General features: G+C 41.6%; 1 protein-coding gene across 1 annotated transcript in view; it reads left to right on the forward strand.

Annotated features, from left to right (window-relative positions):
* The window catches only part of PARP8 (poly(ADP-ribose) polymerase family member 8), a 118069-nt gene that overhangs the window by 45141 nt on the left and 56560 nt on the right, over positions 1-16368 (forward strand). Inside the window, exons 3-5 of the mRNA XM_086770741.1 lie at positions 7524-7561; positions 12727-12816; positions 14145-14215. Coding sequence (XP_086626867.1) covers positions 7524-7561; positions 12727-12816; positions 14145-14215 — 199 coding nt within the window. The remainder of the gene's footprint in view (positions 1-7523; positions 7562-12726; positions 12817-14144; positions 14216-16368) is intronic.

Genomic DNA, 16368 nt, shown 5'->3' on the forward strand with positions numbered 1-16368 from the left:
TGTATTGTAAAGTTGTAATGAATGAGTGGAATGCAGTACTTGCTGATGTATATTGGCTAATAGTAGTTAATTCACTCATTAATGTGAATTGCAATACAGTAAAGTGTGCTTTATATTATTATAAATGTACATTTATACATATATTTTTAAGTCTTCATATTTTTTACTGAAGACATTGTGAATGCTAGCAAGAGTTGATTATGAAATTCACCTGATAAGAAAATTCAGAATGCTGCCATATTTTTGTGTATATTTCTGAATATGAGCTTCAGTGGAGCACTTCTTCAGCTGATGTGTGCTGAGTGGGATGGAATCTTTCAAAAGCTCGTGAGTGGAAGAGCAAGATTATTTTTACTGTAGTAATTGCATTGGTTTTTAAGAGCTCTGTTGAAAGGTACTGAAGTGTTTCATAGCACAGTAGTCACACATACTACATGATGAGGTATTTTGCTAATTCACTTGTTCGTAAATTGTCAAGAAACCTAACATTTATCATTCACTCATGGTTGTCGCAGTTGAACCGAACGGAGGGTTTACATTAAGTTTCTTTGTCTTAGCTGTAATTAACACATCAGTAATTTTTGCTTGTCTTTCAATTGCTTTTATTGTTATTTTGTTTGTTCTGTTTTCAGCATGGAACAGAACGGTTGTCTCCAGGCTGTAACTTTGGTGTCCATTAAGCAGAAGAGATCTTTTTGCCATAGAAAATAGCTGCTTATGGCTCCTGGGTCTTTTCTGCTGTTACTAGCGTGCTTGGTATCTTTGTACAAACTGGAAGAAGGACTTGACATTGAAGCCTTCTGCAGTGTGTTTAACTATTAGTTTTGAAATGTAACGCTCTTCAGAGAATTTTCTAATTCAAATAAGGTCAACTACAGAAAAAAAAAGAAAAAGATCAATGATTTTTTTTTTCTTGCTAAATATGCCAATTTTTTTGTGTGTAAATAGCCTACCTAGTTTTTCAGCTTGTCACTACCTAAATGCCTTCGTCTCCTACCAATTCTCCAGGCACTTGTTCAAAGGTCAGATATGTCAGGAATGCAATTGGAAAGTTTTCTTCGGATGGGACCCTGCAGTACATTTTCTAAAAATCATAATTTCCACCCTGTATTTGTTTTCACCAGTATAATTTTGTTTTTCTTATCAAGGTTTCACTAATCTTTTTTTCAGCTCACCGGCATGTTCAGAAGTTGACCCTGGCTCATAATCAGTACTACAGTAGCATTTAATCTTACGTATTTGTCCATAGCTTACTTTGCTGAGTCTTAGTATTTTTCTTCAGGTGTAAAGTTTCGTGCATCTTGTTAACTTGTTGCATTACGCCATTGATGAGGTAGATCTGTGATTTTGAATATTGTAAACAAAAAATAATGTCTTCTGAATTCTGTAGCAGTGAATGCATTAAGATTAAGAAAGTTGTATTTACTCTACTCATACATACTGCTATAGAATGGCATTAGACTACTGTAAGATTCCACATGACAAAAAATCTTGTTTCCTTTCTTTGGCAATTTTGCAAGCTTCAACATTAGCACATGGAGCTCTGACTCTAGTGGAGACAGCTAAAATTGGAATAGACACTGGATCACAGTTTCCACACTTAATAAGGCAATAAGTCATCTGTTGCCATGGGACGGAGCTGTTTGAATTGTCATAACTGTTCCGTAGGCATAAATCTTAGACTTGCGCCAGATGCTTCATGTTGTTCCTGCTGTGCAAAACAGCTGGAGGTTCAGCTTAAAGGATTTATTTCCTACAGAGAAACTACAGGTGGCATAGAGCTGGGATAACGTGCACTTGATGGGAAGATAGATCATACACTCCAGCTCCAGCGTTACTGTTTTGGCTTCAGGATGCATATCTGATCCTGGAGTTTGTACCATGATAGGTAAAAACTGCAGTTCAAGGAACATGAAACAATCTTACAAATTGATGGAAAGAGATGGAGCTGGTTCTTTTCCTTTTGGTGAGTGTGCTTTGTCTCAGTAACTTTCGCTTTACTGGCTTTTTCAGTTTTCATGTATTTTTTTCTGTGCCATGGAGCTTGGATTTGGAGGTAATATTTTGCTTGGTCCTGTAACCAGTTTAGACTCTGGACTTTTTTTAGGTAGCTTTGAGAAATGATAGTGATGTCAAATGCAGGCTAATGTGCTTGTTCTATATCAAATTGGGACAGATTCGTCTGAAAAATAGCAATTATGTGGTGGATCCCTATCTAGTTGATGAATTAGTTCTCAAATCCAGATGGACCTTTGTGGGATAGTCTTTCTCAAGAAGAAACAGATATGATTAAAACACTTTGGAAAATGCTTGCAGGGAGTCCCCAGTGAGTAGAATTGTTACTAAGCTAAAGCTGTGGATCTACATGTTAAAATTGTTTCAAGCAATACAAAGTGTATATTAAAGACTCATAAGCAGTGAAACATGATGGCTCTTGCTAATTTCTCATATGGTGCTTTACTGTTTGTTAAATAACAACAATTTTACTAGGCCATTTCTAGTATGAAGCTTGTTCTGAGCTTAAGGGTCGAGAAACATATGTCCTGCAGAGGGTCTAGGCTGAATAAAACAGAAATAACACCATCACTGGGGCTTTGTTTACACCCAAGAGTTTAACTGTGTTTGTGCAGCTAGAGCAATATAACTCAATGAGCAAGGACGGTGGTTGGCTGGTTTGAATGTGTTTATGGGAATGGAAATAAATTACAGTGCTATAAGCTGTATTTATAGCAGTGTAACTGCAATAGGGGTGTACAGAGGAACTGAATTGCCAGAAAGAAAAATCACATCCCTCACTGGAATAATCATCTTGTACTTCTGTGTGGAGGCCAGGCCTAAATTAATTCCAGTTGCATTTCTGGGTACTTAAATGAGAAAGCTGCTTCAGTGAAGGCTTTCTTTGGCTCCAAGAGGTTTTAACACCCAGAGTTGTTGAACATCTGCATGTTCAGTGAAGTCTGTGCTGCTTAAGGTGCTGTAAGCCATCCCAGTCCTGTGTTTCTGTCTTGGCCCTAAATCTCACTGAAGTCAGCAGGAAAATGCCTGGGTGCCGGCAGGAGAGGAGCCTCTTAAGAGACCTCTGTCAGCCTGGTCTCGCTTGTTTTCTGACAAATCAGGTGCACAGTCAGTAGGAAGCAGTTTATCCTGAGTGCGTAAAAATGTGCCGAAGTGTGATGCTGTGGGACAATCACAGGGACAAGCTGGGACATAAAACCAAATTTTGTTCTGTTCAGTAGTTTTATTTCCACTTTTTGCTTCCATAGCCTGCACATAACTAACATAAGATTATTATTACAAGCCCAAACAAAGCACCACCACCGCTTTCTGGAAGCTCAAACAAGCCCTTTATTCTCCCCAAATATAAGTTTAAATACGTGTGAGAGGAATGAGCTATCTAAAAGGCTGTTCCCACAAGAGCTTCCTCTCGCGTAATACTTCGCTAATTCTTCTCAGAGTACACTGATCTGCGGCCACTGAAGAGAGGGCAGCACAGAGATCCCAAAATGTGCTGAAAGAAGACAATTAGACAGTCCCCCTTTTCTTTTCTTTTCTTTTCTTTTTTTTTTCGGGGGGGGTGGGGAGGGGGTGAAGTGATGGCGGAACTAACAATGTAAAGAGTTTCAGGTGAAACACACCCAGCATAAGAAACTAATAGTTCTGCTGAGTCAAGGACTAAACTAAGTTTGTTCAGTTCCTAAACTGAGTAAGTAGTGTTTCTAATAAAAACTGCTGGTTTATTTTAATTGGAAGTAAATACCTTATTTTCAGGTGTTTTATTCTTTAATCTTTGGTTCACATCTACTTTAAGCACTCTGAAGTGGCAACTCGGGCTCATCAGATTCCATTACCATTTCCGACATACTACCATTTAATTTTCATGGAATCATAGAATGGTTAGAGTTGGAAGGGACCTTCCAAGGTCATCTAGTCCAACCCCCCTGCAAGGAGCAGGGACATCCCCAACTAGATCAGGTTGCTCAGAGCCTCATCCAACCTGGCCTTGAACGTTTCCAGGGATGGGGCACCCACCACCTTTCTGGGCAACCTGTGCCAGTGTTCTACAATCCTCAGTGTAAAAAATTTTTTCCTAATATCCAATCTAAATCTACCCCCCTCTATTTTAAAACCATTACCCCTTCTCCTATCACAACAGGTCCTACTGAACAGCCTCTTCCCATCTTTCTTGTAGGTCCCCTTGAGGTACTGGCAGACCTCTATAAGGTCTCCCCGGAGCCTCCTCTTCTCCAGGCTGAACAGCCCCAACTCTCTCAGCCTGTCCTCATAAGAGAGGTGCTCCAGCCCTTTGATCATCTTCGTGGCCCTCCTCTGGACCTTCTCCAACTGGTCCATGTCCTTCTTGTGTTGGGGGCTCCAGAACTGGACACAGTACTCCAGGTGGGGTCTCACCAGGGCAGAGTAGAGGGGGAGAATCACCTCCCAAGACCTGCTGGCCACGCTTCTCTTGATGCAACCCAGGATGCGGTTGGCCTTCTGGGCCGCAAGGGCGCATTGCCTGCTCATGTTGAGCTTCTCATCCACCAGCACTCCCAAGTCCTTCTCCTCAGGGCTGCTCTCAATCCATTCCCCGCCCAGCCTGTATTTGTGCCTGGGATTGCCATGACCCAGGTGCAGGACCTTGCACTTGGCCTCGTTGAACTTCATGAGGTTGGCACGGGCCCACCTCTCCAGCCTGTCAAGGTCCCTCTGGATGGCATCCCTCCCTTCCAGCGTCTCAACGGCACCACACAACTTGGTGTCATTGGCGAACTTGCTGAGGGTGCACTCTATCCCACTGTCCATGTCGCCGACAAAGATGTTGAACAGGGCCGGGCCCAGCACGGACCCCTGAGGGACGCCACTCGTGACCGGTCTCCACCTGGACATCGAGCCGTTGACCACCACTCTCTGAGTGTGGCCATCCAGCCAACTCCTTATCCACCGAGTGGTCTGTCCATCAAACCCATGTCTCTCTAGTTTAGAGAGAAGGATGTCATGCGGGACAGTGTCAAAAGCTTTGCACAAGTCCAGGTAGATGATGTCAGTTGCTCGTCCCTTGTCCACCGATGCCGTCACCCTGTCATAGAAGGCCACCAAATTGGTCAGGCACGATCTGCCCTTGGTGAAGCCATGTTGGCTGTCACCAACCACCTCCTTGCTCTCCATGTGCTTTAGCATGGTTTCCAGGAGAATCTGCTCCATGACCTTGCCAGGCACAGAGGTGAGGCTGACCGGCCTGTAGTTACCCGGGTCTTCCTTATTCCCCTTTTTAAAAATTGGGGTTATGTTCCCCCTCTTCCAGTCATCGGGGACCTCACCAGACTGCCACGGCTTCTCAAATATGATGGCCAGTGGCTTGGCAACTTCATCCGCCAGTTCCCTCAGGACCCGTGGATGGATCTCATCAGGACCCATGGACTTGTGCACCTTCAGGTTTCTTAGATGATCCCGAACCTGCTCTTCGAGTACAATGGGCAGTTCTTCATTCTCACAGTCCCTGCTTTCACCTTCTACAGCTTGGGCGGTGGGACAGGAACTCATGTCGGTGAAGACTGAGGCAAAAAAGTCATTGAGAACCTCAGCTTTCTCCATGTCCTGGGTAAGCAGGACGCCAGTTCCCTTCTGGAGGGGGCCTACATTTACCCTGGACTTTCTTTTGTCCCCTACGTACCTATAAAAGCTCTTCCTGTTACATTTTATATCCCTGACCAGATTCAGTTCTGCCAGGGCTTTGGCCTTCCTTACCTTATCCCTGGCCACTCGCGCAGCCTCTTTGTAGTCCTCCCAGGCTACCTGTCCCCACTTCCACCCTCTATAGGCTTCCTTTTTCACTTTCAGTTGGTCCAGGAGCTCCTTGCTAATCCACGCCGGCCTCCTGGCCTTTTTGCCCGACTTGTTTTTCATCGGGATGCACCTCTGCTGAGCTTGGAGGAGGTGCTCCTTGAATGTGGACCAACTTTCCTGGGCCCCTCTTCCCTCCAGGGCCGCCTCCCATGGCACTTGGCCCATCAGGTCGCTGAAGAGGCTGAAGTCTGCCTTCCTGAAGTCTGCCTTCCTGAAGTCTAGGGCAGAGAGCTTGCCGTGTATTTTCCTTGCTGCCCGGTGGATCTTGAACTCCACCATGTCATGGTCGCTGCAGCCAAGGCTGTCCTTCAGTTTCACATCCCCGACCAGTCCCTCCCTGTTGGTGGGCACAAGGTCGAGCATGGCACCCCTCCTTGTTGGCTCCTCTATCGCCTGCAGGAGGAAGTTGTCATCCAGGCATTCCAGGAACCTTCTGGACTGCCTGTGCCCTGCCGTGTTGTCTCTCCAACAGATGTCAGGGTGGTTGAAGTCCCCCATGAGGACCAGGGCCTGTGACCGTGAGGCTGCTCCTATCTGCCTATAGAGCACTTCGTCTGCTCTATCCTCCTGGCCAGGCGGCCTGTAACAGACCCCTACCGTGACGTCCCCTGTCCGTCCCCATGCTCTAATCTTGACCCATAAGCTCTCTGTCAGCTCCTCCTCCATCCCCAGGCGGAGCTCCACACACTCCAGCCGGTTGCTGATGTAGAGAGCGACACCCCCTCCTCGTCTCCCCTTCCTGTCTTTTCTAAAAAGCCTATACCCCTCCATGTTGACGCTCCAGTTGTACGAGTCGTCCCACCACGTGTCCGTGATGCCAACAAGGTCGTAGCCCTACTCGTGTGCACACATCTCCAGCTCGTCCTGTTTATTCCCCATGCTGCGTGCATTGGTATAGAGACACTTCAGCTGGGCCCTCGACAAAGCCGACTTGCTGGCTGGAGTGACAGGGGTGCTATTGCACCGCAGTTTAGGTTTATTTGCACTTTTCTGTGATCCTTCCTCAGCTTCTGGACCCTCGGTGCTGGCACTGGCGCCATGCTGACAGCAGCAGTGAAGTGAATCCGTGTAGTGAAGCCACCTTTTACCGTCAACATGGCTCTTTCAAGTTTGATTTGTACTCAGCTTGACAAAGAGGTACAGGTATCAAATAAAATTGGCAGAATTATTATAAATATGGGGTTTTGATGAGAGGAAGGAGCCCAAGCCATCCTGAGCCTTTGCTGAGACTAGCAGAAATGTACAGAATTGCCCCAGCCAGCAAGGAAGGCTTCGTACTGAGTCTTGAGTCAACTCCAGGAACCAGAAGCAGGGAAAACCAGGCTTTTCTGGTTCTGATGTTCAAAGAGGAGTCTTTTTTTTTCCTTTTCAGGTGTAAGTACACATATTGTGAAATGTTACTCTAAAGTGAATATAATGCAGTCTTGTTATTCTTTTTAAGAAGGTTGAAATCGGGATGTGCCAATTTAGCCAAGTAAGCTTTCAAAACAGGCGTGATGCTTTTTTTTTTTTTTGAGCTGAGCACTTCAAAAGCCATCAAAATAGGTGTTACCTTCTGTCCTGGAAACTGTCAGGAACCTATAAATAAACATAAAATAACACAAGAGCAGGAAAAAAATGTTATGCCAGCAGTTAATGTTGTTGTTATTAATTCTGTTGTTTCTTTTTTTTTCTTTTTACAGTGTATCCTATTCAGTGCATGTCTCTGAGGATTACCCAGGTACAGTGCAACATTCTTGACCATGACACATGTACGCAAGTTACCACAATTTGCTATATTCAGATGAGAATATCTGACAGGGTGTTGATGTCTTCCAGGTGCATCCTTGTGCTAGTCATTGTCCATTAGTTAAATTATTTTCACAGTCATTTCTCCTTTTCAGGCAACATTTATCAGCTGGGTCAGGGTGAGAAAATCTGGTTTACAAGTTCACAGAGACCAGGGCTTGTGATGCTTTCCATGTCTGGAGCCAACAGTGACAGGAGTGTGAAAGCGCCCAGCTCCTCTTTGGCATGGTAGATAAAGCTTGATGTTTGATGAGGCTGAGGGGTCTGGCGTGGGGCCAGCAAAGCACTTCTGCATTAGACCTTAATGAGACTACTCACGTTCTTCACATTAAGCCTTTGGACTGTGCACCGATGCTTCTCAGGGTCATTTGGAGCCAAGGGCTTGTGTATGGGTATGCCTTTGGTAATGTAAGCTTGCAAAGCTGTTCCCAGCTGCTCAGTCCTGCCTCCCGTTCATACCGTGAGCTGGGCTGGCAAAAGCATTTGTGTAACCATGCAGCCGGTCCAGGCAAGGGGAATTACTCTTACGAAAGACAGCCAGGCAAGAGTAAAAGCTCATTTTCAGCTAGCTTATTTCCCCAATTCCCTTCACAAAGAGACTGCACAGATACTTCAGGTGGCACAGAGGTTAGCAGAAGCAGGAGAGGGAAGCGGGGATGAGGGCAGACGGGCACAGTGCAAGTAGAGGTAGCTGGTAGTACTGCTGGATTGCACCGTATTGTGTGTTTTGCACCTGGGAGTATTAAATAGTGTAAATATCATGAATGTTATGAAACCCTTTGGTCTTTTTTGATCTTTATCTGTAACATCTCTGTAAAATTTCTAAAAGAAATATTTATTGTTTCTTTTAGAATCTCTAAAGAAGTGAGGCTTTGATCGTCTTCACTGATAAGCGTTAGACTATGTCTGTTCAAAACACCAGAGTGCTTGAAGCAGATATAGAGAGAAATGTGCATCAGCAGTGATGCTAAATGCAATGGATTATGTGTAAGAATGCTATCAACCTCTGTGGCAGATGTTTTTTTAATCAGTAAAAACTGGTAATAATAATCTAGTCAGCATATAGTAAGGGGAGAAACTGAGATTCGTAAAATAAACAGTCATCCCAGTGATAAATTGCTTTATTGTTTATAACAAATAGTTGAAAAAAAAATTGCCTTGTATGTTATTAACAGTTTGTTTTATTAAACATCAGTAATGGATTTAATCATTTCAGGGATTACGCTATTATATAAGGCAGAAAATTTGATCTCTGGGAACTCCTAACTAAATGGCAAGCTGGAGCAGTGAAGCAGCAGTTACTGCCACAGCACATGAGATCTCATCTCCTGGCAAAATTCTGTCTGACAGACCTCAGACTTCCCTTATGGATGCTATTTGCAGCATGCCCTGATAGCTTAAAAGCCTGAGTGACTCTGGTGGCTCTAAAACCTAATGAATATTCTCTGCCATCAGCCCCTACATTTTAAAGCCAGATAGAACTGGAACATTTTACCGTGTAGCTAACTTGGTGAGGGGGGCATAAACCAGCTGCATATGTTTACTGATCAAGGCTTTGGAAGAGCTAATTTCATTTGTTTCACTTGTATCTCAAACTTTTGCAGGATCTAGGTTTGCTTTGTGATTAAGAGGTGTTTAGTGTGTTAGGAATGATAATGACTGCCATTTTACACCTTTGATCCTAAAATACACTCGTTTTGACTTGGTGAGCCAGATTCTTTGTCTCTTCTCTTTGTCCCAAATCTCTAACTTAACATTATTGCTGACTGTAGCTCTCTCTTCTCTGGTACATATTTTAAGAAATGTTTTAGGAACATGTCAGGGTGCAATGGTGCTAAGTCTGAGAAGCTCTGTGCTGATGTCCTTCTCAACTGGAAGATGATCGTCAAGTATTGCTTCTAGTTGATAGAGTTCAGAGCAACACATGCTCGTCAAATTAAACTTCTCAGAGGAGAAATCTTTAGAGATCAAGGCTTAAGTCCATTAGTGCATAGCTATACCAAAGTTATATCCGCTGGAGATTAAGAGTGTGCAATACACAAAGTATCAAATCTGGAAATCTGAGAGAAGGCTGTCAGAGCTGGTCATCAGATAAATTGCTAATACAGGAGAGGTCAAGTTACTATACAAATGATGTTCATTCAACCAGAAGTGATACCACCATAGGTAAATTCTAGATGCTATAAGAAGAGCTTTGGGTACTGCATATATCTGAGCTCTCTGCATTGCTGTAATGAACGCAATGTCACCGTTTTGGCACTGATAACAGTGTGTAGCTGTGGCTGAGTTGCTTCATAAAGCATCAAAAGATTACAAACAGCTAAGCATTAAATCATACCTATGGGAACTGTAATATGACATGACAACTTTCAATGAGCGAAGGTGTTTGAAAGTTTCATAATAATGAGTGAAAGCTAAAAATATACTCACAGAGGCACACTGAAGAACTTAACAGGAATAGTGTTGAGACAGTAATGTCTCACAGTTATGTATACATTGCTGAAATTGTGAAAATATATCTGAAAATTTAGAGACAGGTAATAGGAGTTCCAGCAAAATATCTCTGTAACTGTTTCTCATAACATTGACGCAACTGGGGAAAAATAACGCTCCTAAGGGGCAGTTATAGAATATAACATCAATGAGTAGACTAAAGTCCCATTAATATGAGTGGATCATTACTCCTGTGAGAACCATTACAGCAGCAAGCGTTTTGCTAATGAATATGTTTGGAGTGATACATGTTGGCTGCCGTAAACTTGTTGAACTGCTGTAGTCTTTTATCCCAGTGATTTGTGGGCTACACACATGTTACCAGAAACATCCTTTTCTTAGACTTCATTAGGTTGCAGCAGGGATGGAGAGAACCAGTTTGGCAGCGAGTGGTTTGCTGCATCCTTCTGCTAGGTCCAGGGACTAGGACCTCTGCTTAAGAGGAGAGGTGTTCCAAGGTGCAGTGTGTTAGAAACTGGATGCTGAGGAAAGCAAACGAAAACCAGTATCTTAATTTCAGGTTTCAGTAGACTTCAGGAGACTTTGCCTTCAGTAGAAGGCAAAAAAGAAACCCTAATGGCTGCCAAATAGAAAAGGAAAACAAAAACTTGGCAGTGAAAATCATATTATCCAGCTGCCAAGAAAGAATGACAATAGGCATAAAAATATGATTTAAATCTATAAAACCTGTAATTGAGTAGTCCCTTTTCCATATACGTATATATTGGTAATCATCTATTCTGTACAGCACATATTGCTGTTTTTTCCTGCTTTTTCATACGGCAGTAAGTGCTAGTTTTGGATTTTCTTTCTCCTGTCCATATATATGGTGTTAGCTATATTTAGAGCCAAATGGTGGCCTCTGTTACTCCTGCTCATTGGACTCTATAGCAATAAGGTACATTCCCAAACCTGGGAAAGAAATGGGCCTGTGTTGTCTATGCCCAGGGCCATCCACCATGGTGAGGCTGGCACGGAAATGATGGCAGCAAGGTGGACCATGCAAATAAAGGCAAGGCAACACTTGCTGGAGAGAGTGAGATGCAGCTGTCCTGGAGGCAGGTTTTGCTGACAGACAAAAGTGAGAGAAGGAGTGAATGCTGGCAGATGGCTGGAGGAACCCCATTTTATTCACACGATGCTGTGGCTCTAAAACACATCCCTGTGCCAAGCGCCTAGCTGGGCAGACACAGACAGAGCTGATGGAGCAGGCTGCTGTGCCGCACTGGAGTGCAGAGCTGAGGGAAATGTGATGTCAGCCTCCTGCATGCTGTATATATATGTTGACTGGAGCGCAGATCACCCGGATTACCTCGTGGGACTGCGTGGGAGTGGAAGTAGGCGAAGGTGTGGGATAGTGTCAGACTCAGTAGATGTGTGTGAATGTGGCAGAGAGGCTGTTTCGCAGGCGGCGGGCTGGGAAAGCCCCACACGCCTGTCTGTGTGCAGTTGTTAGTCTGCAAAGGCAGCGTGGCACACCTGTGCGAGAAAGGGACAGCAGCGCTGGGGCTTTGTCTTGATACAGGCTGCTAAGAACCTCTGTAATATGAAGGATAATATTACTTAATTTATTTCTCAATTAATGCTAACATCTTCAACATTTCACTGGAAGCACTGTAGTCAAAGGCTTTGAAATTGCATTTGAGTATGCTTAAAACTAGAGGTGAGTTCATGCACCTTGCTGATGTGGGACTGGAGTGTTCAGAATTATGACAGATCAAGTGCTTGTTTCAATTCCCTTATTTGTCTCTTTGTCTGTGATTATCTTAGTTGTCAGCCTTCCTGCTCTACAGCATACGTTTCAATTCAGCCCAGATCAGTAGGAAACAAAACGTTATTAGTTTCATAGGCAGTTCAGCAATTCATGCAAAATTAGTTTCAGCAGATACTACATAAAAACTTGGTGTTTCTTGTTTGTTGTTACTAAACATTTGGTTGGAAAGCAAAAAAAAAGAAGCCAGACCAAAAAACCACCACGTATACCTCTCAGCCTAATCCCTACATTTTGTAAGAAAATTTGAGATAGAGTTTACATATTCATATCCCTACCTAACGTTTTTGTTAAGTGGGAGGATTTTTTTTTCCTGAATCAGTGACAAGAAAGGTTATCCACTGATTAGAAGATACTTCAAACAATCTTTATGTGACTAGGCAAAATGAGGCACAGGTATTTTGCATAATAGGCTGTTGACACCCAGCTCTGAATGCAGCCTTCACTCTACACAGCGGATAGAGCTCAAGTTTTAGTGTCAGGCATAGCAAAAAGCATAGAACAAGTCTTCCTTTTGGAAAAGGTTGGCTCAAACCCCCATAACCCTTGTGGGATAGTTCGGAGCAGTGCTTGGTGTGATTCACAAACATCCCTAACATCAGACTCCAGGGGTTTGCTTGTGTAAAATTTGGGTCCGAATCTTTCATCCTTTTGGTATTTTTCTTTTCATTAGCAGTGTTAGAAAAAAAAAGACTGCAGGAGGATGATAGTGCTCAGCTTCCCTAACTATCGGGGGTGCAGTTCCTTATGGTATAAGGGTGGGACGGGCAACATGGGAAGGGGCTGGCAGAGCACAACTGGACTCCACCATGGGATGTATTTTTATTTCGTAGATAACACTTACGTTTCCAGTTCTGATAACAATGAAGATGTGTTGGTTACAACAGAGCCAATTCCAGTAATTTTCCACCAGATCGCTACAGGTAATCTTATATCCTGAGTGTTTTATCAAGTTCATATTTTATGAGGAAAGACAAGATGTTGCCTGCACTTAAAGGGAGATATGTTGATGTGTGCAGCTATACAGTTTGCTATTTTCTCACAGTCTTGCTGTAGTAAATCATCCTACATTTCAGAACAGAAAAAATTAAAATATTTCTTTTGGGGATCACTGCGATTGTGTAGGCGGAATGTGTTTTATTCTTTTAATGTCTTGCAGTCTGTGAGAAAGTAGTTCTCCTTGAATACAGTCAGAGGTGCTTAATACTTCCCAATTATAAGTTTTCATGCTTGTTTGCTTAAAGCTTCACTAAATCTTCACCATTGGGGATGAAGCAGTCTACAACTACCATTGCCTGTGGTGAATTATTTCAGGAAATTTCAGACAAAGTGTTTCAGCTGTTTCACTAAATTAGACTGTAGAAGAAAATTATATTTTTTCCCAGTGATTTTGGGAACCTCCATTTGAAATTATTTCTGTACTTTCAAAATGTGTTTGATACATGAAAGGGTATGCTTCTCAGACATATAGGCACATTTATGCAATATATAATCAAGATTTGTGCATACCCCGTAGAGACTTTTTAGATTTTAGCAGCCAAATTCCCTGATGATTTTAGGCTGCAGGAGAAACTGCATAGAGCAGTCTTAATTCTGGCAGGAATTAAGGAACACTTGACTTTGCAGTCTTTTTATTATTATTACAGTGCTTCAGGGCTTTTTTTTTTGCGTAACACAGAATTACTTTGAATTCCAGTGGAAAACCAATATGATCTTCAGTCTCTGATCTCATTTATACTGATGTAAATCAAGAATAATTTTACTGAAGTCAGTGCAGTGGCATCCAAACAAAAACTGGCCATTACAGTCAGAAGTTTAAGATAAATTTTACTTACAAATATTTCTGTAATTTAAAAAGAAATAAAGCCTGTCATTTAAAATAGAATTTTAAAAGTATGTTTTATATAGAAGATGATCTGATTTAATTTTGCTGAGGGGATTTGATTTATCATTCTTTTATAAAGTCTACAAAATTAATGAATAACACTAAATTTTAAATCATAAGTTGGGAAAAGCAAATTTCCTAGATGAACCAGCTGAGTTTCATTTCACAGTTAAAAATACGAGTTTTCGAAGATATAGAGGCTTCTTAATTTTAGACTGTTGTATTGTGAACCCTTTGATGCTTTTCATATCCGTAACTTTTTGTTCCTTACTTGCTTTACTACTGCGACTAAGTATTTGAAGTCTGCATGTGCAAAATTATTTCACATTTTTCACAGATGTTCCCTATTTTCCTTTTTCTTTTAAGAATTAAGAAAAACCAGTGATGTCAACTATTGCTTATCCATAAAATCAAAATTACAGAGGGAGAATGGAGAGGTATGTATTTCTTTTATGTATATCTTAACAGAAATTATTTTAAGAAAAAACAGAAAATAATAAAATATGAATGTTGACCGTAGATTTCCTATCAAATGTGTACTTACACAAACTGTGCACATTTACACGTTTTAGAAGATGAGCGTAGTTAGCTGGGTTTCATACATGGATTAACCAGTGAATCACTTAGTTGGGATAGGGGTGCTGTCATCCTAGGAAATTCGGTTTTGATGTTTATTTCAGTTTTTTGTTCAATGGTGGTATAGACCCTGTCTGCCCTAAAAATACAGCTCTCCTGGAGAAGTAGTTCATGATGCTGTTACCTTTTAACCTACTCTTGCACATAGGACCACATCCCATTTATTAGCTCACTGCTTCTTCATATGCAGCAGCCCCGCTGGAGGCTCTAGACCTCTGGATGACTATTCACCATAAGTAATGTCTGGAGTATTAAGACCTTCTAGTCAGGGTTATATTTGTGCTGTACCTCTGGCATGGTACTGACTCACTGAGATATTAACTCAAGAAAGAAATGGCACTAATGTGAAGATTACAGGGCTTGACAATGTTATGGGCTCAAAGAAAGTACCGCATGGTCTCCTACCTGATGCAAGAAGTTGAGCACTGTATCAAGAATTCAAGTGCTTGACTTAAAGACTTCCTTCGGTAAGGATAGTTACTGAGTTTCTTGACAATTGCTTTTTACGCTCCGATCTGTAATTGACCCTGGAAAGGGAAGAGAAGCATTCCCAGATATGCTAATGTGTATAGTTGGGTTTTTTAGTAGATGAAACCTGAATTTTATGTAAAAAGCTGCATTGGAAATACTTCACTTCTACTGCCTCCTCATTGTGTTCAGTGCTCGGTAAACATTAGAAATTCAAGTGCGAGAACGCTTTATCCATTTGATTAAAAGCCTGAGATACAGTTAGCTTATATGGGACAGAGTTTGAGCTTTTATTTTCTTTTTAATTGAACAAGGTACTTAAAATTAATAGTACTGACAAAAAAAAAATTTTAAAAAAGGCCTCTAACATTGACCGTTTCTATTGGCTACAGAGATAGAGGTTTGGTTAGGGTAGGATGGATTTGTCACTGTTCTAATGTAAGAGTTTAATTTCTCTTTGATTTGTGCTGAATTTTTGTTCAGTTGAGTTCTGTTTTAGCACAGACTTCTCCTTGAGCTAAGGTTATTATAAAACAAATAACACTGAAGTAACTTTGTTTCTTTTCAGTGAAATAGAAGCAGAAATTATTTTTATTCCTTGTTGTAGAAAATTACCCTGAAATTGGCTGAAATACGATTTTTTTTCTATGTGTACATACAGCGAATAGAGCAGGAATTTAGAGACAAAGGTAGGGGAATGGGATTAGAATTTCTGACCATAAAATGTGTGATAAGGGTATGCTTGACGTTTATGAATATACGGGATTTAGGTGTAACTTCTATTGTTTGATTCATACATCTGATTTCTGTTCCATTTTGGCACTTCCGTACAGGACATAAACACAAAATACTCAGTAAATACATCAAGTTCAGGTTAAAATGGAGAATTGTGATTTTAACAGGTGTTTTTTAGGGTATCCTTGTCAGCATAGGGCCTAGAAATAACACATGGATTGTGGGAAACAAGAATTAGTATCTTCAAGCAATTACATAATTATAAGTAAAGGTTCCATTGGTGGGAAGCAGAATACAACACTTCAGCTCATGCTGAGTTGCAGTCTGCATCAGGATCAGTTCTATTTTCTTGAGTGCAATTATTCACAGAGTAGCCTGTTTGGAGCAGATTTTACTTGGGTAAGCATATTACTTTCTAATACTTAATTTTCAAAGTCTCAGAAGAGTCAGAAAATTAAGTCAACAAGGTGATACTTCTGTTGAAAATAGTAATTAAGCAGCAATGTGTCAGCTACTCACCGAAAGGAACTTAAGAGATCCTATGCTCAGACTTGAATGTTTTTCCTTGAATTGTTAGAATTGATTTACCAGAATAAAGTAACTTAAAATTTTATTAGGTCACTGAAACACCAAATTAATTAAGTCCAGAACCTGTCTTGGTGGGAAAATTATGCTTTGTTTAGCAAAGTTTAGCAAATTTGCAAAAGTTTAGTAAAAGCACAGAGAGAAGTATGCCTGCATAGTCTACTGA

The sequence above is a fragment of the Chlamydotis macqueenii genome, chromosome Z (genome assembly GCF_036417535.1).
Source record: "Chlamydotis macqueenii isolate bChlMac1 chromosome Z, bChlMac1.mat, whole genome shotgun sequence".
NCBI classification, from domain to species: Eukaryota; Metazoa; Chordata; class Aves; order Otidiformes; family Otididae; genus Chlamydotis; species Chlamydotis macqueenii.